This window comes from Leptonotus elevatus, chromosome 16 (genome assembly GCF_054856555.1).
Source record: "Leptonotus elevatus isolate MCC_2025b chromosome 16, RoL_Lele_1.0, whole genome shotgun sequence".
In the NCBI taxonomy this organism is placed as follows: Eukaryota; Metazoa; Chordata; class Actinopteri; order Syngnathiformes; family Syngnathidae; genus Leptonotus; species Leptonotus elevatus.
This window is the reverse complement of record NC_141254.1, coordinates 14,978,989-15,006,566: the sequence shown is the minus strand read 5'-3', so window position 1 is coordinate 15,006,566 and position 27,578 is coordinate 14,978,989. Positions and strand designations below refer to the sequence as shown.

General features: G+C 39.5%; 1 protein-coding gene across 4 annotated transcripts in view; it reads right to left on the bottom strand.

The window, feature by feature from the left end:
• Positions 1-27,578, bottom strand: part of LOC147160915 (RNA-binding protein Musashi homolog 2) — a 257,629-nt gene that overhangs the window by 158,843 nt on the left and 71,208 nt on the right. For all 4 annotated transcript variants that reach the window (XM_086097953.1, XM_086097955.1, XM_086097954.1 and 1 more), the window contains exon 6: positions 25,306-25,398. In XM_086097953.1, the coding sequence (XP_085954079.1) occupies positions 25,306-25,398 (93 nt within the window). The remainder of the gene's footprint in view (positions 1-25,305; positions 25,399-27,578) is intronic.

Below are 27,578 nucleotides of genomic sequence, written 5' to 3'. Positions count from 1 at the left end.
CGGCAGGGAAAAACTTAATTTGTAACTCACTACAGACAAGTGAGCACACGCGTTCGTACATGAACGCATCTGAGTGACAGGTAAGAGTCGAGCGCTGTGTGTTTTCAGCACATTCAGCGGGCACCCCCACAGCGTCCGACAGACGAGAGGAGGACTCTATTTTTATCGTATGTATTTTTATTTTTTTGATTTTAGAACCTCACATATTTTGCAATGTTTTTATTAATTCAAATATGGCAGGCTGACAGCACTATTCTCTGTGATGCGGCAAATTTTCACTTGCAGGGAGTTGAATCTGGCTCACAAACATTGACATTAGTTGCAATTAAGCCATTTTTTCCTAAAATGTGTCGAAATAAATTCATCCATTTATCAAAATAAATAATTATCACTAAAATTGTATTATTGATTTATTTTAAATACTGTAATGTAAATTCAAAAACAAATATTGCACATTTCATGTATATTATTCAATAGTTGGTTAACGCAAATTGAATTGCACATTTTAATTTATTATTATCATTATAGAACTAAACTATTTTAGATAGACTCGTTACCATTTTATTTTTAATTCATCCATGAATAACCTGGCCCATTTGTCTTTTTAAAAAATACATAAATGTTGCCTTTTAGTTTGCTCAACCCTGATTTAGGAAATGAATGAACACCAATTAAAAAAATTATCAACTGTCAACTGTAATAAATAACAGATCAAATGTAAAGGGAAACGTACCAAGTATATTTTCGTCATTAGCGCCGATTGTCATTTTCCATACTTTATATTAGTATGCACAGCATAATGCATTTGGCAGGGCCCTGGCTGCTAGTGATGTACTGATAACTACAACACACAGTCCCTTGGGGCTGTATATGGGTAACACGACCGTCTGTTCTTTCCAAAGAGTGATTGACACACGATTAGCTCATTTCTGATGCCCATCGGGCAGATCGACAGGCGGTGGTAACCTGCCACCGCATTTTGCTGGTTTTGAACACATTCTCTGTTCTTTACTATCTATTTGCGTTATGCAAGTATAAGTTGACATTTTATATTAATCATAGTTAATCTAGACTTTAGGTATCAATTAGGTTTGCTTGTCCTCCCCCCCCCCCCTCCCCACCCCACAAAAAGGGCAATCCCTTCAACTTTCTGCAAACATGCTACCCCCTTATTTGTTTTAAGTGCAGTCTGTGAGTGGACTTAAAGTTCCTTTGTTCCTAAAAGTACATTTTCTTTTGAAAGCACAAGCTTGGTGTGAGGAATTAGGAGGAATTTCTGCTCTGGGTCTTTAATTGGGCTATATTTAACCTGTCGCAATTTAGGACACTCCAGGGGATGAGAGAATCCAAAATAATACCCCTTTTTTTGTCTAGCCTAATTCCTCAAGTCCAAATCAAGCTCAAATGAACATCAGTAAGATATCCTAAACTCAACTCCTGGCAAATAGAGTCTGATCCTGATTTAAGATCTGAAATTGTTTTTTTCTTTTTCTTTGCCCCACGATGCTGATCTTTGTCGGATATAATCTGCTCTAGATAATGGAACAATTTAAATGTACGTAAAAGGGTACAAATTCAGCAATGTCCAAATAAGGATTTATTCTTGGGAGACATATGGCATCAAAATGCTTCGATGGAATGAGTGCAAAGATTATTTGGGTATCAAGGAGATTAGTTGCTGCAGGTTTGGATTGACCTCTATAACATCACCCATCAAGAGTGGTTTACGAACACCATCGGCACGACATGCCATAGGTTGCTTCTACTCAAGTTTGATGTGGTGGGCAATGTGAGAAGATGAGCCCCGCAGTCCCATCTTTTAGTAATAGGAGGAGAGGAGACAAATAGGAGAGGATAAATTGCTATTTGTATGTAGCAGCAGCCTTTTGTCAACAGTCACTATCAAAGGATTTGCTTCCACGTCCTCTCAGCCTCTGTCAAATTGTCACTGAACCTTTCCTGAAAATCAAAGGAACCTTCTCCACTCTAGCTACGACATCAGCTCTCTCAATAACATAGGCACAGAGGCAGGGTTCATCTTGAAAGAAGAAAGGAAAGTCCCGGGAGATTCCAAAGAAAGAAAAAAATGTATCTGCTTTCATTTTCCTGAACCTTTTGCACGAGGAAATCCCATTTTTGTGCTCTTTAGCTGTGAGAATTAGAGGTCCATGCTGACGAGTCAAACAAACAGCATCCATCCCGCTGTCTCATTTATCTCCTCAAGTGTTGCTCAACCATTACTGAAGTAATGATGTGAGGGAAAGGTTTGCAAAAGTGAGGCTCCACAAAAGATCCCATCCTCCTCTAATCTCCCTCTGACAGGACTGGAGAAATCCAGCTCAATGTTGCATTTGGCTGCTTTGTGCCTTGAGTGAAGGATCAGACAAGAACTTCAGAAAAGTAGAACTATGCAAGATGTTGAACAAAAAACATCCCACAGTTGAACTTTATCCGCAAACAGTCTTGTTGTTTGACACGACACTTGAAGTGTAAATGGATGAAATCCTACTTCTGAACACCAGGGAGATTGCATCCAGCGGCGGTACACACACTTGGAGATGGAAAGTTATTTACAGGTGTGAAGCCAATGTGTGAGAACAGAGTGCAGTCATCAGGGTAAGGCGTGTGATGTACAAAACACAAACCGGCGCTGTTTGGTGATGGTCACCAGAGGCACAAAGCACTCAGGTAGGACATTATAACGAATATAAGGAACAAAACACCTTTGGTCTGCGTCTATACATATTTTTTCAAAAAGGATTTTCTTCCTAGTTAGTGTTAAAATGAGTGAACAGAGATGACATTGTAAATAATATTGTGCTTATTATAGTGTTGGAGTTCTTGAGATGATCAAGACTGGTTGAGACCTGTCTGGTACAACTGTGATCTGTGAGGCGTGTTTATTTTTAACTTCCATTCATCCAAGTATTATTTCTGACATTTTTTTTATCCTGGTTTATCATGGCTTGTCAGGAAAATTCAGTTTTGATAAGCATGACTGTAGTGTATATTTTTTGATATATGCAGTTTTAGCCAAAAGTCTTGGTCTCATACCAGTCTGGTCCTTCAAACGCCTTGGTCTTGTCTCTGTCCTGATACATTCTAGTCTCAATAATTGTAAAAAAAATGACAAAGACTTATATAGACTTCATCTTGTCTCGGTCTCGACAGCCAAAAGTCTTGTTCTTGTCTCAGTCTCGGTACTCCCGAGCCTCGACAATTGTAAAATTTGTAGAAGAACAGATAGACTTGGTCTTGTCTCAGTCTTAGTACTCTCTACTTTCAATAATTGTAGTGCTAAATCCAGACTTGGTTTTGTCTTGGACTGAACCTCCAAAAGTCTTGGTCTCATCCCAGTCTTGATCCTCCAAAAGTCTTGTTTTTTTCTCTGTCTTAATACTTTCTAGTCTTAATAACTGTAAAATTTAACAAAGTGGTATATACGGACTTGGTCTTGTCTCGGTCTCGACCGCCAAAAGTCTTGGTTTTAATACTTTCTAGACTTCATAATTGGTAGAGAAAGTCCTTGATACAGACTTGGTCTTGTCTCTATCTTGCCCTCCAAAAGTCTTGCTCATGTCTCGGTCTAGATACTCTCTATTCTCGATAATGTCCTGGTCTCAGTTGGTGTGGTCAACACTATATCATAATGAAAATACATTTTCACCGCCACAACCTAACCCCTCCCAGGAGAAAAAGGGCCCGATCAGAGGGCTGACCACCATCCGAGATCCCCATCCTCACAGCTAGCTAAGTAGAGGGGGCATGCCCCAAGAGTCATCCCAATTGGCTGACTTCTATGAAGCGCGTTTGGATGTGAACTTGAATGGGTGTCTCTCTTTAAGTGGTCTGAGATCAACTGACGACGAATGCAGTGTGTATGCATAAAACAGCCTAGTTTTAAAAAATACTATTGTGGACTTGGCTTCAATTAGAGACTGGACTCAATCATGACAAGTGTGCATAATTGTTTAACTGTAAAGAGTCTAGTGTTTGTCTGAGACACTGGCAACAGCTATAATGGGATCCTTGTACGCTGATGGCACAATTAATTAGCACTGTATCTCAACTGTGAGAACAATACTTATTTTTTGCAGATTGCAAAATAACTTTGAATATGACAACATCAAACTGTTTAACCAGCAACTACATGTAACAATTACAGTTTGCAGGCCATGTTTTGTCTTGGTGATACAAAATCTAATCTAAATAATTACCCAGTGTTACATTGTTTGTTGCAAACACAATCCACTCTCTGTTTTAAATATGCAATGACTACATCCACGAATGAATGTTTTGTTTATGAATATACTTAAAAAAGAAAGAAAAAAAAACTTACTGTACCGTTCCATGAGGATACAAAATAAAACTTTCTTTTTATGTCTCTGGTGGGTGGTGAGGATGTGTACAATGGTAAAAAAAAAAAGAAGGTCTGAACTGTATTCTATGTGAAAAACAATGTGTATGAAATATGCTATGTAAATGTTGATGCATTGTCTTGCTTAAAAAAAAGCAAGCCTACACGATAGCAACATTTAGCATATTTAAAAAAACAAAACAATGGAGAGCTTCTTCAGGTAGGGAAAAGGACCAAATGATTAGACGGAACACCCTAGATTGAACTTCTAAGAAAAAGAAAGCTACACTTAAGATACAATATCAGGTGATTCTCACGCACCATGAATGCTCCGCGTAAAATGTGGCAACGGGTTTGAAAATGAGGCAATGAAGCTTTCAAAATGTTTCATTGCCAACATCCAAACTTTGTGAAGCGGGATTTTCTGCAATGACGGCGACTAAAACAAAATTACATAGTAGACTGGACATAAGTACCGCACCGCAGGCGTCATTGTCGAGTGTAAGTGAGTGAGTGAGTGTGAGGTGCACTTGAGCAAGGCACCGTGCCCACCACCCAGATTAATTATTGCATCCCTCGTTAGGATTATAATGAGTATACATGTAAAACACTTTATGATTCCAAGATGGGACCGGCCTGCTGACGATAATTACAAATACATTCAGTTTAATGGTGAGGTGTATTTAATAACATAACATGAAATGTGTTTTTGATGCTGGTCTGTCAAGTTACCACTTTACATGAAAGCGCTCTGTCACACAAAAAGATTGGGGACTACTGTTCTATGAGACGCAATGACATGGACAATAGGCGAGCCGCTTCTGAGGTCATCAAATGCGATAGAATAGCCTGGGGCAACTGCACCCACTCTTTCAAGCAAAGATGGAGAGGAGACAGCATACTGCACCTGTCTTGCAGTCTCTCACGAGCTGACAGCGCTTCCTTCCATCTTCGCTGAGGGACGCGCAAAAGTACACAGAGGAAGCTGTTCCGCTCCCACACACAGACACAACCATCAATGCATGCGCTCGCTCTGTAAGTCTTGTTACAGAAGTGAAATTATTTCATCTCTCGGGGGTCCTGTTAAGCTCTTACAAAGCCTCACTGCGTACAGCAGGTAGATTGATTGTGACTTATTAACTGTGAGTGAGCCTAACAGAGTGCATTAAAACAAAAGGAAATGCGATATCCCCAACCATCAAGTGCTTGTTAAAGCTTTAATCAAAGCCTTTCCAAATCTGCATATCGAGCTCTGCTCATGAATTCCAAACGGCATCTTTACAAACCTGAGGAGACCACAAAGGCATCACACACAATGACCCAGAAGATAGATTAACAGAATAAGGCATTGAACAATAGAAGCGCGTTCCAATAATCACCGCTTTGGCTTTCATTGTCATTTAAAAATCATATTTCCTCCAGGACTGGAGAATCGCTCAATTGCTCTAAATGAGTCTAACGAGGATCATTATCGCAAATACAAATACCTAGAACTAATACATAGTCGAGTGGCGCAAAAGATAATAATTATCCTCATCATCATGAGCAAAAACACCAATAACCAATTCATACTTGAGTGGCGCAAATCAGCGAGTGACCTCAGCTGATCGGTGCTGACCACTGGCTGTTCAACAGCCGCTCCTCGCTGTCTGCAATCAGGCAGGCTGCACTGATGGCGTCACTTCCATTTCAGTGGCGAGAATATGAGTAAGTGTCCAAATCACAGGCATCATCACATCTGCTTTATTGAGGCGAGACGTGTGGACGATAACAGTGACTATTAACAGGTTTGGTGAGGTTTTGTTTTTCCCCCAGGAACCGTTTTTATTTCAATTTTCCTTTTCAAATGTGACCTTTACCTATTATATGTTATCATAACTACATTTTTGTCTTCATTTCATTGGAGTCACATCCCAAAAACATGCATGTTAGGTTCATTCAAAACTACATTTTCCTTAAGTGTGAAGGATTAAAGTGGATTTGTGGCTTCAATTCCTATTGAGAAGTATTAAATCCGGTTGTACAGTGTACTTTTTTTTGTACGGGGTTTCCCCTAGTAAGTATCACGCTCCATGTCAATAAATAGAAATTGCCGCATGCCGTTGACAAATGTTGGATAGTAATCGATGGATGCCGATGTTATTTGCCGTACGCCGTTAGACATTTGTTCCCTAAACCAGACAACTGTTTGAGTGTCCTACTTCAGGCTAATACCGAAATAAATACATTTAAAATCAACCTCAAAAGCTCTTGTATTAAATGACTTGCCAAAGATGAAAACATGTTCACTATAATGACAGTTTTTGTTATTTTCGTAAACGTAAACTGTAGTTTCAGTTAGTTTTCGTTGTTAAAATAATTTCCATTTATATTTTATCTTGTTTATTGTTTTATTTTTGTTTTAGTTAATTTCGTTAATTGTAATGAACTAAAATAAATAACTCACTCCATTAGTAGCAACAATAAAAAACTTTATAAATATTGGTATGTGAATTATTTCAAAACTGTAAAAAACAATGAACATGGTAAATATGGTTTATTTAAAATTTGCTGAATTGAATCATTACCAAATTTAGTAGTAACTGTAACTTCTTTCTTTTTTTAGCTGGCCTGCAATTTCACAATTTGTTATATATGTGAGCTGCTATATATCAATTGTTTTATTATATCAAATCAATTAATAATAGTTGAAAACACAACAGATATTTTACGCAAAGCACATGAACGATGGAGGAGGCTTATTTATTTAGTAAACACAAAAGAGAGAGAAAAAACAGTAACACGACAAGCTACTCACAAGAAAATTAATCAGGCCTGCCTGAAAGCAACCAAAGCTTCAGTGAATGTCTAATTGGATTAAACCAAAACAGAGGACAGGATTCTGTGTGTTGTTGCTCTGATGACTTGACCTCTAATGAGGTCCCCTTTTTTTAATTTCTTCAGATCTCCAATCAAACTGAGACTAATGACTAGTGGCACATTTGGCACATGGTGGCTTTTCCAAAGAGTGACTTCCAAGTTAAACCGTGGGTGTGGAATTGGTCAAGGTCATTCAGATCTGCTCAGCTTCAAAACAAGAAAAAGACACACACGTACACACAAATCAAAAACTGTGAGCCTATAGGGAACATTTAACCCGCTCCTGCAGTGACCTTTTCACACAAGAAACGCTGTCACCTGAGAGGTTTGTGTGACAGCGTACCTGCCAGGACAGCTGATGGCATATTTGAAATAGGATGTGCAAGCATCGAGTTTTCTGTTGAGGTGAGTGAGAAGTAGAGCCGAGAGAAACGGCTTAAAGCTCTCTGAAGGTGATGTCAATCAAATCCACCTTTGCACAAGTCATCCCAACTGTAAGCTCAAATGCTGCTGCAGGCCACCTGAGCTGGAGTTCATCTTTGCCCTTGTCACACAAGCAAAAACTAGAAAGAACACTATTCACTACTGATAGAAAAACATGAAATATACAATACATGTTTTAATGTTATCAAGATATTCTCTCAATGGTGTCCCATTCACCATTTTATACAAAATTAGTTGGAAATGCGTGTACACTCCATGCCAGTGCTTCAGTATCAAATAAGTGCGTGGGGGGCATCTGTTACTGTGTTTGTAGGTCAGTTTTTCAACTACTGCTTATCATTTCAGAGGCTGGGAGCCATCAATGACTAATGTGTCAGTCTGTCACAGTCAAGGACCTACCATATGGCGCCAGTGCACCCCCCCCCCCACTTCCATTTGCACTATGTGTGTGGGTTGTGAAAAATACCAACGCTAGCAACAGTATAATTATGCTATATTTGAAAGAAATGCAACGCTAAGCCAGTTTTCTCTTCATAATTGTTTGATCATCCATCCATCCATCCATTTGCTACCCGCTTAGCCAGGGTCAGGTTGCGGGGGCAGCGGCTTTAGGAGGGAAGCCCAGACTTCCCTCTCCCCAGCCACTTCGACCAGCTTTTCCGACGGGATCCCAAGGCGATCCCAGGCCAGCCGGGAGACATAGTCTCTCCAGCGTGTCCTGGGCCGTCCCCTGGGGCCTCCCGCCGGTGGGACATGCACCAGGTGTTCCGAACCAGATGTCCGAGCCACCTCAACTGGCTCCTCTCAACACGGAGGAATAGCGGCTCGACCCTGAGTCCCTCCCAGATGACTGACACGTTCACCGTTTCATAACAATTGTAATTTGGGGCAGCTGAGGCTGAACCTTACTTTGAAATTGTTTTGGACTATATATTAAAGATAGACCAATATGTTTTTGTCAGGGCCGATGCCAATACCGATTATTAGTAGTCAGGGAGACCGAAGACCGTTATTTTGAGCCAATAATCGTTTTCACTAAAAGGAAAAATATTAGCGTCAAAAACAAAACAAACAATAAAATCACACTCCAACTTTGGCAAAATGTTTTTAGGCTTAAGTTTATTGAACAATCTTTAATAATTTGCAAAATGTTCGATTTTTTTTGTTTTTAATCTTGCACAACAAACACAAATAAAAATTATTTTTTTTTTTTTTCTAAAGTAAATAGCTTCCTATTTTCTTTCTTTTTTTTTATACAGTAAATAAAGTTTACTAAAATACCGGAAATGTTACATTTCGTATTTAGTTTTAATTTCAAACAAAAACAGAAGGTGCAGAGAGTCCCCATGGTCAACAGTATCTCTTATAAAATTAACAAAAATTTCAAATAAATAGTTGCCTGAAATTAACAGTTTAAAATTGCTATTTTCTTGACCAGATTATTTTTCAAAAAGTCCAATATTTGTCAAAATGCTAAATATTGTCACCGATAATAATAATTGGTCTCTCTCTGCTGTATATTCTGTATAGAGTAGCAATAAAGTCATTCTTCATCAAAAGTATAATAAAGTTGATTATTTGAAAGAAGACATGACGACAACTCTAAACGGACATTTTTTATGATGGTTATTAATCGATTGTTCATATCCCTGCAGTCCAAGAAAGAATCCACTATGAGCTAAAGCAATGTGCTGTGCCAATTAGAACAAGTGCAGACTGGTGAGGATGACCCAGAGGCAAAGTAGAGCTGTGGACACGTCTCCCAAGAAGCCCGTCAATTAACACCCAGCAGTGCAAGATTCCGGTCGACTCATGAGAACGCATGACTCACATGGAGAACCTTGTCGATACCTTGTAGGCACCAAGCCATTTTCAGTCACTGTATTGTTTACATGTTTTTCCTGGCCAATTTTACACATTTTATCAGTAAGATTTTGTTCTTCTAACTAGACTAAAACACTTTTTTTTTATATGACTTTTTCTTTGCTCTATATGTGTGCATCATTTTAACATGCCTCAAGTTTTTACAGAATTACCTCCAAAGCTGATTCTAAAACTGTAATTTACCATTCATGCCATTCTCCTCCTTGCTAATCAGTACAATGAAAATGATTTCCAACCTGTTCTCTTAAAGTGAAATTACCGCATCTGGTTGTTTCTTTCAGCATGACCTTTTCATCAGGATGAGAGGTAGATGACGTGACCTAACCTTGCCTCCACATGACGACGGCTGATTCAACCGTCCTTGCCTTTCATGCTGATGAGATGCCGGCTATGACAGTCAATCAGTTTCTCGCTGGTAGGCGGCCCACCAGGGTTCTTTCCTTTTCCCCGTTTGAATCTCTCCCAAAGGTGTCTTCACCTTCAAACTACTAGTAAGTATATACTGTAATAGCTGCAGCTGTTGTAGACCATGCTGGAGAAATTAAACAAAATAAATGGTTCGTCGTGGAGTCCAAAACATGGCAACATAAGTGTATTTGGCTGCAGTTAAGTTAACGTTACGTCAGTAACATGCACTTGGAATTAATTTGTCTAAAACTACTACCGTACTCATCTTTACCCACATAGCACCCTATAATGAAATAATTTCCAGAAAATTTAAGAGAATTTGCACTTGAAAAATGTAATCAAACCCAATAATGTAATCATTTCACCACTAATGTATTATTGTATATTGTAATCAATTTTTTATATATAACATACCTCGTTGCGTTATTGGGGATTTATTACATTCTTAGTGTTTTTTGTTTTGTTGTTGTTTTTTCCACATAACTAATACTGTAATGTAAAACAAATAAAATGTGATATGTTCATTTTTAGTCCAAGGTTCTACACTTTGTGTTTTGAGAATCTAAGACTGTCATATCAGAGCAAAAATTGGAGTGTTAAAATATTGGTGTTAAATGTTTCAGAGTTTATTTCAACCCTCAAAGTGTTTTTTTTAATACTGCCTGATTTAAATGGAGGTCAGTGTTGGAGTTATTTGACAGAGTTAATTAAATTGGCGTTGAAATCAACTCTGCAGAGTGTTAATGTAAGCTCTTCCCACTTGATTAGAAATTCCCTGCCGCAAAGACTTCTGGGAGTGCTGAGTGTAATAGTTACATATTATTATTAATAATGTTATGGTTATGTTTTATTGTTAAACAATCAAGATGTGTGACGTTCACTGTTATATCAGTTTTAGCGCTGTTATAATTGTAATGTAATGTAATAATTTCGAGAAAAGGATTTTCTTGTATATTATTGGTGAAATAAATTATCACATAATTGGATTTATTATCAAGTTAAATGCAAATTTGATTCAGTCGTTTTGACATTTTCTGGAAATTATTACATTATAGGGTGCTACAATCCCTAATGGGGAAAATATGCTTACATTATGGTCTATATTTTCTTTTGTATATAATACAGAGAAGCAGATTTCAACTGGTTCTTGACTGAAGAGGGAGAATTTGCCGTCTTGCTCATGGGCACATAAACAGTAGTCAGATGTGAACTAGCGTCACATCAACCACTAGACTGAAATCCAGTGGATCTCGCAGCATTTGTTAATTCCGTGTGTATACAGACGACTAATCCTACAAGCATGTTTTGTTTACATGTTCAAAAGATAACGTGATGACACCCATAAAACCAGAAATGTAACTTGGAAAGCTGAACCGCGTTTTAAAATCAGCAAAGGTATTGCCAACAGAGGCAACGACACTTGGAGCGGATCCCCTGACAAAGTCCTGGCTCGATTTAAACCTTGCAGAAGCAGGTGTGCCGCCCATGCAAAATAGAGAACAGATGCGGTATACGACCAGAGTAATATAGTCGTAGGCTGCCTCCGTTGCACCTGATGATATGGAGCCAATAGGGGCATTTGTCAAATGCAATCAGGTGTGATGGGAAGAGAAGAGCAAGGATGGGGAAGAGGGCGGGGGGGTGAAGGGACTCAAGGCGTGCCAAACTCTTCCACTGTGTGGAGCACAAAGACCAAAACATGGGCACGAGACCATATCTACTACACTCACACACAGAGGACACACTGTGGATGAGTTACTGCTGAAATATAACCTGAAAATACAGTACGAGCCATAGATGGCCAAATTATCTCAAAATGCCATGAGGTCAGATTTAATCAAATGTAAGCGACACACCACCGTTCAATTTGGTGCGGCGTTATCTACTCCCTGTTGCTCTTTCCTAAGCTTATAAAAAAAAGTTGCGCAAGGTCAGACTAAAAGGCCAGTCCAGTTCGGGCCAGTCCCTTGAGTGGGACACTTCAATGGAAAGTCTGAATCTGATTTAGAGCTGGGCCACATGTGCAAGCTGCCAATGAATGGGCATCCAGCCAGACAGGCGGGCAAAACAGGAGGGAGGAGTGTGCTCACAAGGCTGTCGAATGAATTAAAAATCCGCTTGATTTATTTTGGCATTTTAAATGAATGTTTTGTTGGTTTGACAACAGAATGACATATTCACAAAACAATGATTGAGCAAAATTGCCGATCATGTCACCTTACTGAGGAGCTTGAAAGTAAACAGTTGCCATGACGCACAATACACTTTAAAAACTCCATAAAAGTGACTAATTTGCCTTTTTTGTACATGGGAGAATGGGTCTGACTTGCATGTGGTTTATGTGCAAACCAGATGGTAATGGGGCAATTCAGTTAAATTATTCCTAATTAAGAGGAACACCACTGGTTAAGCATAAGCAATAAAGCAAAACCCATTTCACTCCTTTAGTTTTGCTTTTACAAAGCATAAATTTAAGGCAATATAACTTGAAAGAATTGCTAAACATAATAAAATAATCCAACTCAACACAGGATGATGAGCATAAAGTAATGAGATATAACATATCCACAACAAGCAATATGTGTCATATCTACTTTAGACCACACATCACACTCAGCTTTTCAATTTGAATAGCTGACTTCAAACCCACTTTAATGCTTGAAACCGTCAACTATGCCGTTAAAGACACCGGATGAAAACACGGCACTTCCACACTTTTATGTTTCGTTTCATTGCTTTGTAATTTGCATCTAATGGTCGACAGTCTGCATTCTTTCAAGCTACAGCAGGTGCCTTATTGGCTGTTTGCGGGAAACATCATCAAAAGCAATGTGTTTCTTTGAAATGGATGGCAATGTTTTGGAAGCATTATTTCTTCATTGTCACCATGATCCTAATACCAATTCCTTGTAAATTCCAACATAGAAATATACAATCTGACCTGTATAAACAACGATATGCAATCAATTCAAGTGTTCAAACTAGTTTACTGACGTGATGTTGGCACCAGTTCTGAAAGGGTAATAATGCGCTTTAGGTAAGCTCTGACGGTTATCCCCATGGAAAATTTAGTAGACCGTTAGCGTTGATTTACAGAAAATAAATTTATCGCGCCGATAAATTTGAGCAAGCCAGCAACCGCACGAAAGCCATGCTTTGTTTGATTTGACTCAGCCCCAATGTGTGTTAATTGGATCTATCCGCCCATCAAGTGTAACGTTGCACTTTAAACTTGGGACAACACACAAGAAAAACTGCTCTGGCAGAGGCCAACACCAATTGTCCAATGCGCTTAAACAACCCCGACACAAGGACAGAGTTGAAAGGAGTTTAGTCATCTTACGGCCATCTTATGTTGCCACTCGGTAAGCTCGCTTTATTTGAATACATTGATTTCTCCGTGTGGCTTTCACATTATTTACTGTTTTTACCGGGGGGGGGGGGGGGCACAATGTGTGGCATACGGTTGTACCGATAAGTCTGGGAGATATTAAAGTAAAAAAAATAATAATAATATTAAAAAAATAATAATAAAAAATAATAATAATAAAAAAATACACGGCAGTCACACAGTGTTAGGTCTCGTTTTAGAGCCATAGTTTCCCCTCAATATTGGTTGAATTCTGTTGCATGTGTTGGACTTCAAAGGCTCTACTGTAGCACCGTTTTTATTTTTATTTTTTTTACTTTCCACTCAATATCATGTCATTGAACACAGCGAGTTGGCAGCTGTAAGACTTGCCGGCAGATGATTAAACGCAATCAACCTGTCACTCGAGCATGATACCACCTGTCCATGTGAGTGCATCACATACAAATCGTACTTTAATTCAATTAAACCTGACGCTGTTTAAAATGAAATTGCCGGTCATTTTTCCCATGACAAGGTAGCCGGCAGCAGCTGACTTTTGTACCGTGACTTTGAATTTAAAGAAGCACGACTGTGTTAGGACAATTGTTTGGGATTGGGATTGCTGGGTAGATGCAAGAGGTTGTTTGTTTAATAAGGATTGAAATTAATATTCAGTTTCCATCATGTTCCTTTAGTGGATAATTCATCTTCAAAGGGAATTAAGTGCTCCTTGGTGGCTTTTACAATGTGTGCTGAGCTGGAAGAGAGGATGCTGGGCTGGCAGTGGGGCTCAAAAAACAACTTGAGGAAAGCCTCCAGGTGGCAAGGCTGGAAAAAGGATAACATCCATGCTTCTGCTCAACTAACCATCAAACCTAATTACCTGTGGATAGGACTTATAGGCCACATGTTGGGTTCAAGGCTCCCCGATCAGGAAGTGACTTGAGTGGGTGTGTATGTGTGTGTACGGGTCTGGTCAATGCGTCCGTGACCAAAAGATTAGACTGCCAGACTTGATGCCACATCTTGGCTTGGTGCCACAGTTTCAATCAAACTGACTTATTTAGATTTTCGATGATTCGACTGGAGCCATGAGCGAAGGTTTCAAGACAGATCGGTTGTCAGACTGTCGCACGCTGGCAGCCACGCCTGCTGATGCATTATTCCGCTCGGTGGGGGAAGCAAACAGCTTAGAGGACTTGTCGGCACGAAGGGTAAAACGATAAAATAGAAACTATAATTTAATTTGAATTAGTATTACAACAAACATACCATAACGAGATGCATCACCTGCTTCTAAATCGCTGCCTCGTACTTCCTATTAACAACCTATAAAAGCAGCATAACATAATTACAGATCACATCAGCATTTTTCAAGACTTAGTGTTGACACCGCATTGAATTAACCTTTGCATTTCTCTGCATACCGTCATCATTTTAGGCAATACAAATTTAGATTTCCTTTTTTATTGATATTTGTACACTTCTGCATGCTACTTTAATGGCATATTAAAGTGCAATTGAACAGGTCCAGAGGCTTTTAGATGAGCTAGCATAACACTTATACGCATCATCTATTGTAATATGGTGATATCTACTGTGTATTTTATTGTTAACCTTTTCCTAATACACTGTGTATTGAAAACTGTATGTATTGGGCATGAATTAGTTTACTGTTCAAACAATGACAAAATTATAAACAGTTAGTACAGTATTACCATTGGTCAAATGGTAATGATCACAATTCAACCGTTTAGTGTCTCTGAGGGTGCAAGGACACTGACTACGTTTACATGCAGGCAATAACCCTTTTAAAACCGGAATATTGACAATATTCCGGTTTTGTAAGGTCATATAAACACGCGCAATAACCGGAATATGCTCTTATTTGGGTTTTTAAAAACCCGATTAAGACCCCTGGGTTACTCCTTTCATAATCGGAATTCTTGCTCACATAAACGGATTCGGAATACCTCGATCAATCGGGGTATTCTTTTCCGCTGTGCGCATGCTTGCTATTTTCTTCTTCTTCTTCTTCTTCGCTTATTTGACTCGCAATGAATCTTGGTCTATGTAGTCACAACTTGTAGACAACACAATGCATACTTTATACGCTTCTTCAAAAAGGTTACAAAGCCTGTTGAATACAAAACGTGCACAGGATATTCCCATATTTTAAAACTGTATGTAAGCCATTTGACCATGTTTAGCCATATTAGTCAGACAACCTTTCTCAGAACTGAAAATCATCCAGATACATTTTTTTTAGATACATCTTAGGTATATGAGAGATAAAGCGAGATTTGCTAAAATAATCTGTCAATGCAATTATTCCACTTCATTTTATGTCAGGTTGCAGTGTGCTGCTTCATTGAGGTCTCGCAATGGTAATGGTTGCACTGGCACATATATTGGCCCCTGACGTTAACACAACCCTATTGTTCTCCAGCTTCCTCACTAAATCTTAAAAGCGCGGTGATATAAGGATGACGTAAACATAAACAATAAATTGTGTGTTCTAAAGAAAAATAAAAGGGCAGACCACAGTGCAAAGTTTCAGCACAAAAGATGTGAAAAGGCAAAAACAGCGAGCCTCTGCAATATCATCTCTTTATATGTGCTGTATTTTGTTTGGCCTACCTTCTATTTCTCCCAACTAAATATGTCTGGACGCAATGAGCCTGTCACTACCAATGTTGGTCTCCACTGTTACAGCAAATAAAATCTAACAAGCAGTTACTAACAACTGGATTTATTATAGCCGATTTATTTAAGAGCTTAATAGTTTTGCCAGACCTGAGGCGATGTAGACATGCACTCATGCACACCACTGTCAGCTGTGCAGTGATTCAGATAAGTGAAACTTTTGAGACATCATTAGCCCTTCACATCAAACTCAAGCACATGGTGCACATTTCCATGCCAGAGCATTTCAGCGGTGATTGCGGGAAAGTGAAGGCATGCGTAGGAGGCACTCCGAGTCAGAGCAGGCGCTGTAGCCGCCTATGGATCCGGTCACAACACAGCTGTAGGTGGCTAAAGATAGTCAACGGGCCACTGATTGTTCAATGCCTAAATTCTTGATCAATTCATGCAAAGTAGTCAACTTTAGACTTGGTAACACAGTTTTAAGTACACATTATTGAGGGTAATATTCAATTTGATTGCTACTGATTGTTGACCATTCTACGCAAAAAAAATAAAGCTTTCTCTTTATAGATGGCTGTGTTTTGCAAGATCCACTCCCTGCTGGTGCTAGATCTTGCAAACGTTTGTTGTTGTTGTTGGCAAAAAATTCAATAAGATAAAAAGACTGCCTTTTCCGCTCGGCCACATTACAATTTTTGCTTGCTGTATATCTTTAACACAGCTGCAGGTATTATTTGTGGTCACTCTGGGATAAATCTATCCACAAGAACAAAACCAATATTACAGCAAATATCCCATCTTGCAACAGCACAGGTGTATCCGAGTATAGCACTGCAGTTTCTATAGAGAAAAAAATATTTTCCTCCAGGTGCTGCTGAGTCATGGTCTAAATAGAGAGAGGAGTGGGGTCTAACATTTAGATCTCTCCGTTCAGATATGTGTGATTTTGATGAGAAGGGTTATTCAAGGTAAGAAGCTGATTCACTTTGTCCCTGAAAGCCAAGCTGATAAGATTTTTTTGAAACCTGACACCACTGTGTTGTTTCTCATTTGGCTGTGACATACAGAGACAAAAGTTGCGTCACTCACACACGGCTATCGTTCGCCTTGGATCTCAACAGAAATATGCATATCTAAGCAACTCGTAACGACTTCCATTTGAGCCACGAATACAGATTGTCCTTTTCTGCCTGTTATTTATTCAGAGATTGGTATTAATTGGCAGTTTTAGTGATGGCTGGTAAACAAACGTTAGGGCAGGAAAAGTGTTCAACTATAATCAATGCAATTCAATAATACAATCGAGTCTACAAATCTGAGAAAGACGAATGAAGTTCCCACTAAAGTGTGTCTTTAGCTCAATAGTCTCTTGGCTCCCCATCAATTCATATTCTGCCAAGATCTCGACCTTTAATTTCTGCATTCCATGCCAACCTCGAGAACACACATGCAGCATACATCAATAGATGTCTCGCACCCATCAGCAAAATAACCCTATTTGAGTTGCAATTCCAACCCAACTGTTCTCCCACGCGGTGTTGCCAAGGTGGAGGCGGATGTGCGGATATGGACGCCTCCGCAAGAATCTGACGTTAAGACTGCTGCAAATGACTCATGACACTTCCTCTGATGACATTTTTCAACTGTTGAATAGCATTTGTGGCGCCTTGTAAGCATCCGTCTACCACCCCCAATAATAAACCCCAATCCGCGTATTAACACCGCCGTTTCTAGTCACAATGGCGCCTCAGCCTCCCGCCGTCACCTGATTGACCCCTTTGAGCAGGTGCTGGATCTGATACAATCACAGTCAATCTTCTTTAAACATTTCATTCTTTAAGCAGCAGGCTCAAAATGTCGTCATTCAATCACCTGATCAGTCACCGATAACACAATCAAGCCAATCCGGGCTTATCCGAAGGGAGCCAATTCAGGAAAGGCAGCTGGGAGATGAGACCAGAGACCTACAGAAAGGTGTCAATCTTCTCAGATCTGAAGCTATTTGTAAGTCTCCTGTAGAGTAGGGTGACCATATTTCGATTTCCAAATAGAAGACAGTCGGCCCGACCTCGAGATACTTAAATTCAATTCAGATTCAAATATTTATTGATTATCTTATCAAATCTTTTTACTTTAAAAGGAGAATAAACAGGTAGATTAGCATCCACTTTTTTTTATGTCTTAATTGTATCTGTAAACAAAATACATGTTTTAAAGTAACATGACCTTACAAACCCAACAGCGAGGTCTAGAGAAGTCCAAATTCTAAGACACCTGGTTAGGGTGCCATGGGGTCCCCAGGAAAAAATAAATAAATAAATAAACAGTTTTGAAAATAAACATACAATTAAAAAATATATTATTCTATATGTCCCGAGCTCTCAAAAACTCCTTCTCCAAGCAAGCGGTAGACTAGACTGTCACTACCGTGAACTGAGAGTTGCTCTTTCTTGTCTTTGCACATTTTGCAACCTTAAATGAACTCTGATGAAAAAAAACAACACTTGTGGCATTATCACCGCACTCGGTGTGAATTGCAGTCCGTACGGATGTTGTACGGACACTGCTCGGATCCGTACCACAGTCAAGTGTGAATCTGCTGTTACCAACAAGAACCGGTTTTCAATTCCCATCCCTGTCAGCGATAGTCAAAAATCTAGCTTGAATTAAAGGTCCTCAACCTCAAGGTAAAAATACATTAACCAATCGTAAAGGCAGAAATAGACATCCAACACAAGGATGAAGAACGATGTGGATACAGCAGCTCAATTCTTCAGCGGCCATTTAAAAAGCTGTTGGAAATGTTGCTGGGCCAATGGGCAAATAAAGGTCAAGGGGGGTATAAAATGGTTTGTCTAACTGGCCCTTTTCCCTCATGTGTCCCTGCAGCAGCACTAGCATACCCGCATTCATAGCCAATTCATTTATATTGCTCTGCCCTTCTCTCGGCAAGTCTCAGTCACTAACTACAAGTGACTGCAATGAGATTGAAGCCTCTGGCTAAATCGGGACGGAGAGGCACAAGCTCCATCATGGCTGCTCTGATCACTCCTTATAATCACTGGAACCAGACAATATCCCCCAACTGATTAGGTCAGTTGCGGCAGCGAGAAAAACAATCACAGGACGTCAGCCGGTGATGGACACCAAAATGCGGGGAGTGCTAGTGGTCACTGCGAGCTACCATGTAAATGGCATGCAAATGTGCACCTGCGCCAGCCGAGGAAGTGGGATGAAGGACTGTGGCCTTTTGATTAGCTTCCTTTCCCTCTTTTAAAGTGCATTTTTTTCTGCATTAATCATCGGTGTTTTTCTGCTTCAGCGCTTGAACATGTCAGAGGCTCTCCTCATCATACATTATAAGTCTACATTCAATGACTGCTTTGTCAATCAGACGGGCGGAGGAAAATTGATTATTGCAATCTCGAGTGTAGTAAAAGTGCCAACCGAGCCATAGACTACTTCCATTAAGTTCGCTTGCTTAGGTGTTCTTTGCTGGCATGTGCCACCCCCCTTGACAAAGTTTAAAATTAGAAATATTTTGTGTCATTTCTGCCTAATCCTTGTGACTAAGAAATTAATGGATTTATGTTTTAAATATAGGATGATACTGACAACAATGGAGTTTTTGTAAAATAATTGGGATATGAAATTTTCATAAAATTTCACCATTTTTTGTACTCATACTTCTGATATAGCAACACAATTTTCCAACACTATGATCCACAAAGGCACTATTTTAGTCTGAATTCAAGAGTACACAATTATGAATCAAAAATGGACTGATTCACTTTATGGGTCAATTTGATCCAAATTTCTGGGTTGTTTTATACAAAATGCCCATTTTTTGACCCAAGTAAAGGATCTGACCAATATTTATGAGTTGTTTTACACTGAAAGACCCATTTCTTGACTCAAAGTTGTGTCGAATGGACCCAAGTAGAGGATCGGTCCATTTTTGACCCATTTTTGGGTTATTTTTCATGTTCAAGGAAATTATTAAAAATGATTATGCAATAACATAGTGCATCCAGTTCTTACTTGACATGAACCGCAAATATTTCAAGATGCTAGTTAGTACGCTTGTCAGGTAGGCACAATGAATTCAGAGTCTGTACAGATGGTCTCTCAGAGTTATTTTGGTGCCATTTACAAACTAAAACCACGCAAAATGTCAGCCGTGGTATTAGAGTGGCAAAGCCCCAGAACAAATGTCACACACTAACCAACGAATTTGTTTCTGATGCTTCTATAATTTTAGTTTATTGTCACAATCGCTTCATTTTGAGCATGAGAGAAGAACCTATGCTCTGACTGTGATCTTTTTCCATCATGTCTCTGCAAATATACAGTATTTGCTGTGTTCTCCATCGCTCTTACATTCAGGCTTGTGAATTGACATTTATTTAACTTAAATCACATCACTGTCATCTTCTAGGATTCAATGCACTGCTGTGCTTGTCTGACTCAGTGGTAACCTTTGTATCTACCTTTATCCCTCATAAGCCCAGTGGCAGTGAACTGGATAAGCTCCACCTCTTCCTCCACCCATTCAGTTACACCTCCAGGAGCTGGCTCTAGACCAGTGGAGCATGAGAACCAGGATGGCGGGGACATAAAGAAACCATTGTGGGAGCCGAGTGACATGGAAGCAAGTAGCTCTGATGGAAATAAGAGTCTGCTTGAGGGCTGCGGTGCAAAGCCCGGCCAAGTGACTGAAGTGGAGGCGGACTGATTCTGAGAACAGGACTCGTTTCTGTTTGGCGAAACGAGACCAGTGTGGGATGCACTCAAAGCCGATCAAAATAAACCAATGAGGACCAAAGCATTAGTCACCCCATCTAATTATGCCTTTAGCACTGTGGCGAGTTCTCTTGATGCCAGGGCAGGGCTCAGCTGGTACGTCACATCCAAATTTGAAAGGTGTCTTCACACCAAATTCCAACTCTAATCAAGTGCTTGCCTCAGCGGAATCTTTATGCGAAGGGTGGGGTGGGAGTGGGAGGGCGTCAAAATGTGTTTGAGTATTGCAAAATAAAATCACATGTTTAGAATTGCTGGTAGATTTTCTGGAACTACATCTTTGCATGTTCTAGGTCAGGGTTTACCAATTCCGGTCATCCAGGTCCGGAGTCCTGCAGGTTTTAGATCTTTCCGCCAACAAACACACCTTATACTTAAGATCAGGATCGTTATCAGGCATGCTGATGAGCTGAATCAGGTCTGCTAGTGGGCAGAAACATCTAAAACCCTCGAGGACTGGAATTGGTGAAACCTGTTCTAGGTTAACACGAATTAGTCGACTTGCTTGGTTAAAAATAAATAAAAAATCCAAATGTATGGGGGGAACTTCAACTTTCACCATGGGAAACTTCACTCTTTAAGCAACCCAATTTGGATTAAAAAAATAATAATTACGCGACCCACTAAATTGGGTCAATTTTAGCAGTTTTAAGGGTTTAAGATTGTTTTTTTTCACAGATCACATTTGGCACCACTTGGTTGAAATTCAGTACATATTTTGAGAAGTAAATGGTCGTAGATGATCGAGTGTAAAAATAAGATTGATCTTTAAATGGTAGCATTCTATTCTCTTGCAATTTATAAGTCTGCACAAAAGCAAATAACAGCCCAAGCACAGTAATGATTAATTTCACTTTATTGCGAGGCAGAAGCGGGATCGGCCTCTGGCTAAAGAGTGCTTGAATATAAAGAAACGATAAGATTTCCTCAACTGGCTCGCACGGCTAATGTGCAGTGTGATGCCCTGAGAAGCAAAATAGGTGGCAGGATGTGGTAACTATTAGCCAGGTAATGAGATCCATCTGAGATGCATTACAATCAGTCAAACACAAGCACACTTCCACTTAAATGCAATCACTTCCAATACACGCCTTCAGCGTCTAATGAAGGCAACAAATAAGCGGCAAGGTTGTGAAAGTGTGCCAAGCGCAGGCTTGTGTTGCGTCTTAAAGGTGACGGCTGGGGAGAATGATGCCCTGAGACTGATGCAGAGAAGAGATGTCAACCTCCCCCCACCCCCGGACAGAGTAGAGAGGGACTAAGGTGGCAGGGAGGGGAGCTGAGGTGAGGTGCGGAGGTTACCGACAGAACCTGTGACCCAGTTGTGGCCACACAAGCTGTTTGCCCTCCACAGCTTCCCAACCCCCGACACCTCTGCAGACCACATCCTGGTAATTGGCTTATGGTGCCACACGCGCACACACACATGCACAGACATATCTCCTGCTACGTCACAGTGAAAGGAAAGGAATGTTTTCTGTGAAGAGTCACTATTACTTGTATGTGTGTGTGTGTGTGTTTGTGAGTGACACTTGGACAAGCTAATGAGTTCCGATACAACAGCTGCATCAAAAATTCAAACTTTACTATCACAACATAGTTTGGGGTTTTGATTTACACTGTCTGGGCAGTTTTACATTTACAACACTTTTGGTTATAGCTCTCAGAATACGACTAGTCTAGTGCCACACCACACAAGAAGTAAACATTGTTAAATCAAAATATTGTTAAATTATACCCCCCCCCCCCTGACTGATAGCATTTAGCAGTACTATTATATTTTTAAAGACACCCCTTAAAAGGGCCATGCACGCACAAAATACGGTTTAAACAAAAATTGAAATTTAAACGATAATACAGCGGTACCTTGGATTTATAAGATTATAAAACTCAAAATATGGTCATAGTACGAGTAATTCTTGAAGAAGAAAAAACTGAATAACTTTGCTTTACAGGTATTGCCCCCAATACCTCCTGAGATGTTTAATTTGCCAAGCTCCCACAGACCTGCATGCACAGACGCACATCTAATCACACAAGCGTATAAATACACTTAATCGCTGGAACACTCACGCAAGGCGAGAGCTTTACGGCAGACACATGGAGGCATGCACAAGTAGGCTATAAAAGCACACCAAGAAAACATGTACAAGATCTTGCTCAATCAGTCTGATTTGTTTGTTTCCTCCTAAGCATTTGAGGATTTCTCAAGAAGGCGGGGGGGGGGAAGAAAAACTTTGTATAATCAAGTCAATTATGTCATTCAATCAAGTCGAAAATCATTTTGAGCCCTTTCTCAGATCCATTGATTGCAAAGCCGTGCTGCATATTTGCTTGCCGGGTTCTATTGTGCAAATAAAGCACCCAGGCCGTGGTAGGGCCTTCCAAGCATCCTCAACAGAAGAGGAGCCAAACAAAGTCATTCACCTCGCTCGCTCGCTTCCAGCCAGGAAAACAACGCTTGGCTTTAGAGGAGGGGAGAGATGGTTGCATACTGGGTCTGAACCAAAAATAACTGTTTCCATTATTTCATAACAGCTCTTTTGTCTCCTTGAGGACACGGCGCATTATGCGCCCATGAAAAATCCATCCTCGCGGAAACTGTTTAAACTCAAGGTCAAGTGCTGATGTTACAGAGACTGTATCAGATGAAGGTGACCTTGACTGATGTGGAATATGACATGAGGGAAATGGATCTCCACTCAGTGTGAGGAAATTATCTGTGAAATGCTGCCACTGTATCAAAGCCTGTTTGTGTGCATGTGTGTGGCATGCATGTCCTTGTATTAAAGGGCGTGAAAATATGCCTCACTCAGCTGGGGGTATTGGTCTGACAAACCACAAACTGCTAACAAAGACCACACGGCAAGAACTTCATCCTGTTATTTCATTTTCATTGCAACTTATAAGTGGAACCTCCAAAAGGTGACGCTTGTAAAATTTGGAGTTCAAACGAATATTGCACAATTTTGGACTCAAGCCGACTCAATGCATTAGTCAGCATATCGCGCGTTGTTCACGTCACTTAAAATCTCATTTCAGCCAGTTTCAAAGGATTAACTCTGCGTTTATGTTCAGCTTTTCACTTTGGAATTAGGTGTCTTTTTGCGACATATTTTCCTGAAAGAAGGATAAAGGTAAGAAAGGAGAAGATAAGACAAGAAGAATAATACCTTAAAGTAAGCGCATATTCTAAGTAGAAACGATTTTGGTGGGGTCTAAGCACATTTGACCAGTTGCTCGGTTTCACTATCATCAGTTGACGGGCTCTTAGCCAAAAGCATTGTTAAAGCATTATTCAGTACTTTAATTGGTTTTATTTTGCTGTTTACTTCCTTTTTTGTTCCCATTCACAACGGCTAGTATTGAACTAATCCTTGGCAAACAACACTCCCAATTCGTTATTATTTATTTCTAACAATGATATTAGTTGGGATGTTCAAACGTCATGGTACGATGTTATCACGATATGAACCTCACGATGCGCTAATTATTCCGATATTGTGGGTGGGTTGGTGATTTAATAATAAAAAAAGCTCACAATACTGTATAATACTCACGATATTGTTAAAAAAAAAAAAAGCTCATGACATTGAGAAAAGAAAAAGCGCAATAATGTGCTGTTGTATATAACAGTAGTGACAAAGAGCTAAATCGATGCCAGTAGGTTCGTCATCCGCCATCTTGAATTATATAAATTATATCATTATTATTAAATTATAATAATTGTCTCAGTAGCGCAAAGTATTATGGTTTTAAAATGGTAACATGACGACAATGTAAGTGACAATTTTAATATCATGATGGCAGGTGGCAGCAGCGCAAAAGAGATCAACCAGGGCCATGTCGAATAAAAGCTCATAATAATCAAACTTAGCTATATTCTACAGCTAATTGCTATAAAACGGAAACAGATAGGAATATACTTTTTTTTCCTGAAGAAAGAAAATACTCAAATCTTTCTTTTGGTAGGTTCTATGTTTTTAAAGCAATAGAACACAATATTCTGTGGGTCTTGCAAAATCAGTCAAAATCCAGTAAAACAGCCAGGAGTAAAGGGGATTGCTTCAGTGAAAATGGCTGGGAGTGAATGAGTTTTTCTGAGCAAATTTAAGGAAAATTGCTATAATGGGATACATAGGTCTTTCTTTCTTCTATCTGTCATTGTTTTTTGGGGACATTTGATGTAATATATGTATGTAAAATTACTACTGGTATTGTTACTCTACTGCTACTGGAACTCAGGAGTTAAGTACTTGTATCGGTCTGAAAAAAAATGGTACCGAACATCTCTAATTGTGATCAACTTTGAAGGTTCCACTTAGCTATGAATTAGTGACTCTTTTCTTTTTTTATTCATTGTTGTCATATTGTTGATCACACAAAAGCTTTTCAACCATAATTAGCCATCATTTCCAGTTTCCTTGTCACAATAAATGTAAAAAAAATTATAATAATTTTTTCCAGCTTTCAGTTTCATAAAATCAACAGGATGTAGTCAGTGCAGACACAATTGACACGCTTACAAACAACAACAAAAAAGCCTCACCTTCCCAAACTGTTCAAAATACTGCCTCACATCTTCCACTACTGTATTGGCTGAAAGGCCACCCACGAATATTTTCTTCGTTCTTGTGACCATCTGAAAGAAAAACAAAGGACGGATTAGTAGAATAAAACTTTCAATGCATTGCACAACACCTTTAATGGGCGGCACGTCTAATAAAGCGGACACACGCATTCTTGAATACATGCACACAATAAAAGTACCAAAACACCATTTGAAATTCTGTATTCATAGCAAGCAAGGTCACAAAGGCTGAACGTTTTGACAGGGGAGGGAAAAAAAGAGGAATAAACAGTTCTGTGAGTCTCTCTGCCAGACAACATCTACATCTCATCCTCAAAAAGTTTGGCCCAACTTAAGCAACTTTAGCATTCATTTACTAGCAACAAAGCAAATTAATGAATGCTGATGTAATCAGGGTGCATTAAGGCCTCATTTAATTCCAAGCAGTGACAATATGAAGGATTATTACCCACAGCATTAAAATGGCAGCCCCCAAAAACATTTGGTACTAAATTTGGAGGTGGAGAAAAGGTCAGGGAACTACAGCAAAACTGTTACACAACTATTATTATCATTAAAAATGCCAAGTTCATATGGATCTTCTTGAACAGGACACAAACCTCAGATTCACACAGACAGATCTTCACATATTTAGATGCAAAGATAATCCAATAAGATCGCCAGAAACCACCCAAAAAATGAACCATGTAAACCTGATAACAATACTCTGTGATAACAGAGCTGGAGAGTTGACGGTTGAGAAAAACTATTTTGATCAAAATGCTGACCGAACACTTTCAATGCATGAAACGGTGATGAAAAGAAGCAAAACTCATTTCTAAGACGTATCTGTCAAGGGCTATCCAGGTGCAGCGAGTCTCACAGGCACAAAATTGGGCGGCATATGAACACGCGCTCCTACACTTCAGTCCTCTCTTGTTACATGTTGTGTTTATTTTTCTACCTTTGATACTTTTTACAGTAGGCCATTGAATTGTTATGGTCTTGTATTATGTTGTCCCTTATCATGATGCAGTTGCTATGTGAGGTTTTAGTAGTCAGTCTTATTTGGCCTAGTCATTTTATTTTGTAATTGCCATACAGTTTGCTATGTCGCTTATGATGGTGTTTGATGACTTAAGCCACTCATGTCCCTTATGATTTAAAAAATATTATTATTATTATTATCATTTGTTGGGTTCATTCAACCTACAATATTTAATACATTTATTACATTTAAACAGACATGGAAGGAAGACAAGATATATTGGCTCGCGAGGAGAAATGAACAGAAATGTGCCGATCACAGCCTCCTGCCCATTTCTGACACACACTGTCGTTTCTCCTCCTTTTATTTGGGTTGACCTACCACATGGACATTACTGCTCTGAGGTGTTTAGAGGGAAACGCAAAGCACCATTGCGACAATCGTTTACACAGGCAACAATGCACTAAAAGCTTCTCAACCATAAAAATGTTCCGGCCATTTGTCTTGTGACTGCAATCGACTTCAACTCACACAGTACAAACAGAGGTCACAATGTTGAATAAATTCACATGGTTGAATAAATGCTTTACAATTAATAAAAGACTAAATATGTGATAATTAAGATACATTAATCTAACATTATTATTATTATTACGGAAATGCCACAGGTGTAAGCTCTGAAATGTTTTTGGAATTATGTTTCTATCTGCTTCAGGAGCTGAGATATCAATTATTTTTAGTATTGTTGAATTTCCAGGAAAACTTCAGGTTTTCGGCAGGTGACTCAAAAGTCACCCTTTTAGTGGCATGTTTTTGCCAGGCGCTTTAGGCCTTAATGGGTTAAAAAATACAGATAAAGTTGAAAATAGAGAATGGCCATAAGAAAATGACTTCCTTGCTTCAAACTTAACATCGGTATAAGTTTGGTGTCACTCAAGTTTCTGAAGGGGATAGTCATAGCAAAGCTAACCGCTATTATGTTTTTCCCCACCACTGTAATACATCAACATGCCAAACGATGAACTGGCCGGTCGTTGGTTATACACAAGAATAGACCCGGCAGCTGCATCATCCTCCTCTCCCCTCCTCCTTGCCAACATCATCCCTCAGACCTTGGGGGTTATCAGCCTTGGATGCCACCGCCGGCAACCCCAGGCCAGACAGCTGCTGATAAGCCGGCTGTGCGAGTATTTATCATCATCACTCACTTTAATCTTTGCAAATCAAGGTAAAATAAAGAAAAAGATAAATAAACAGGCCGGCG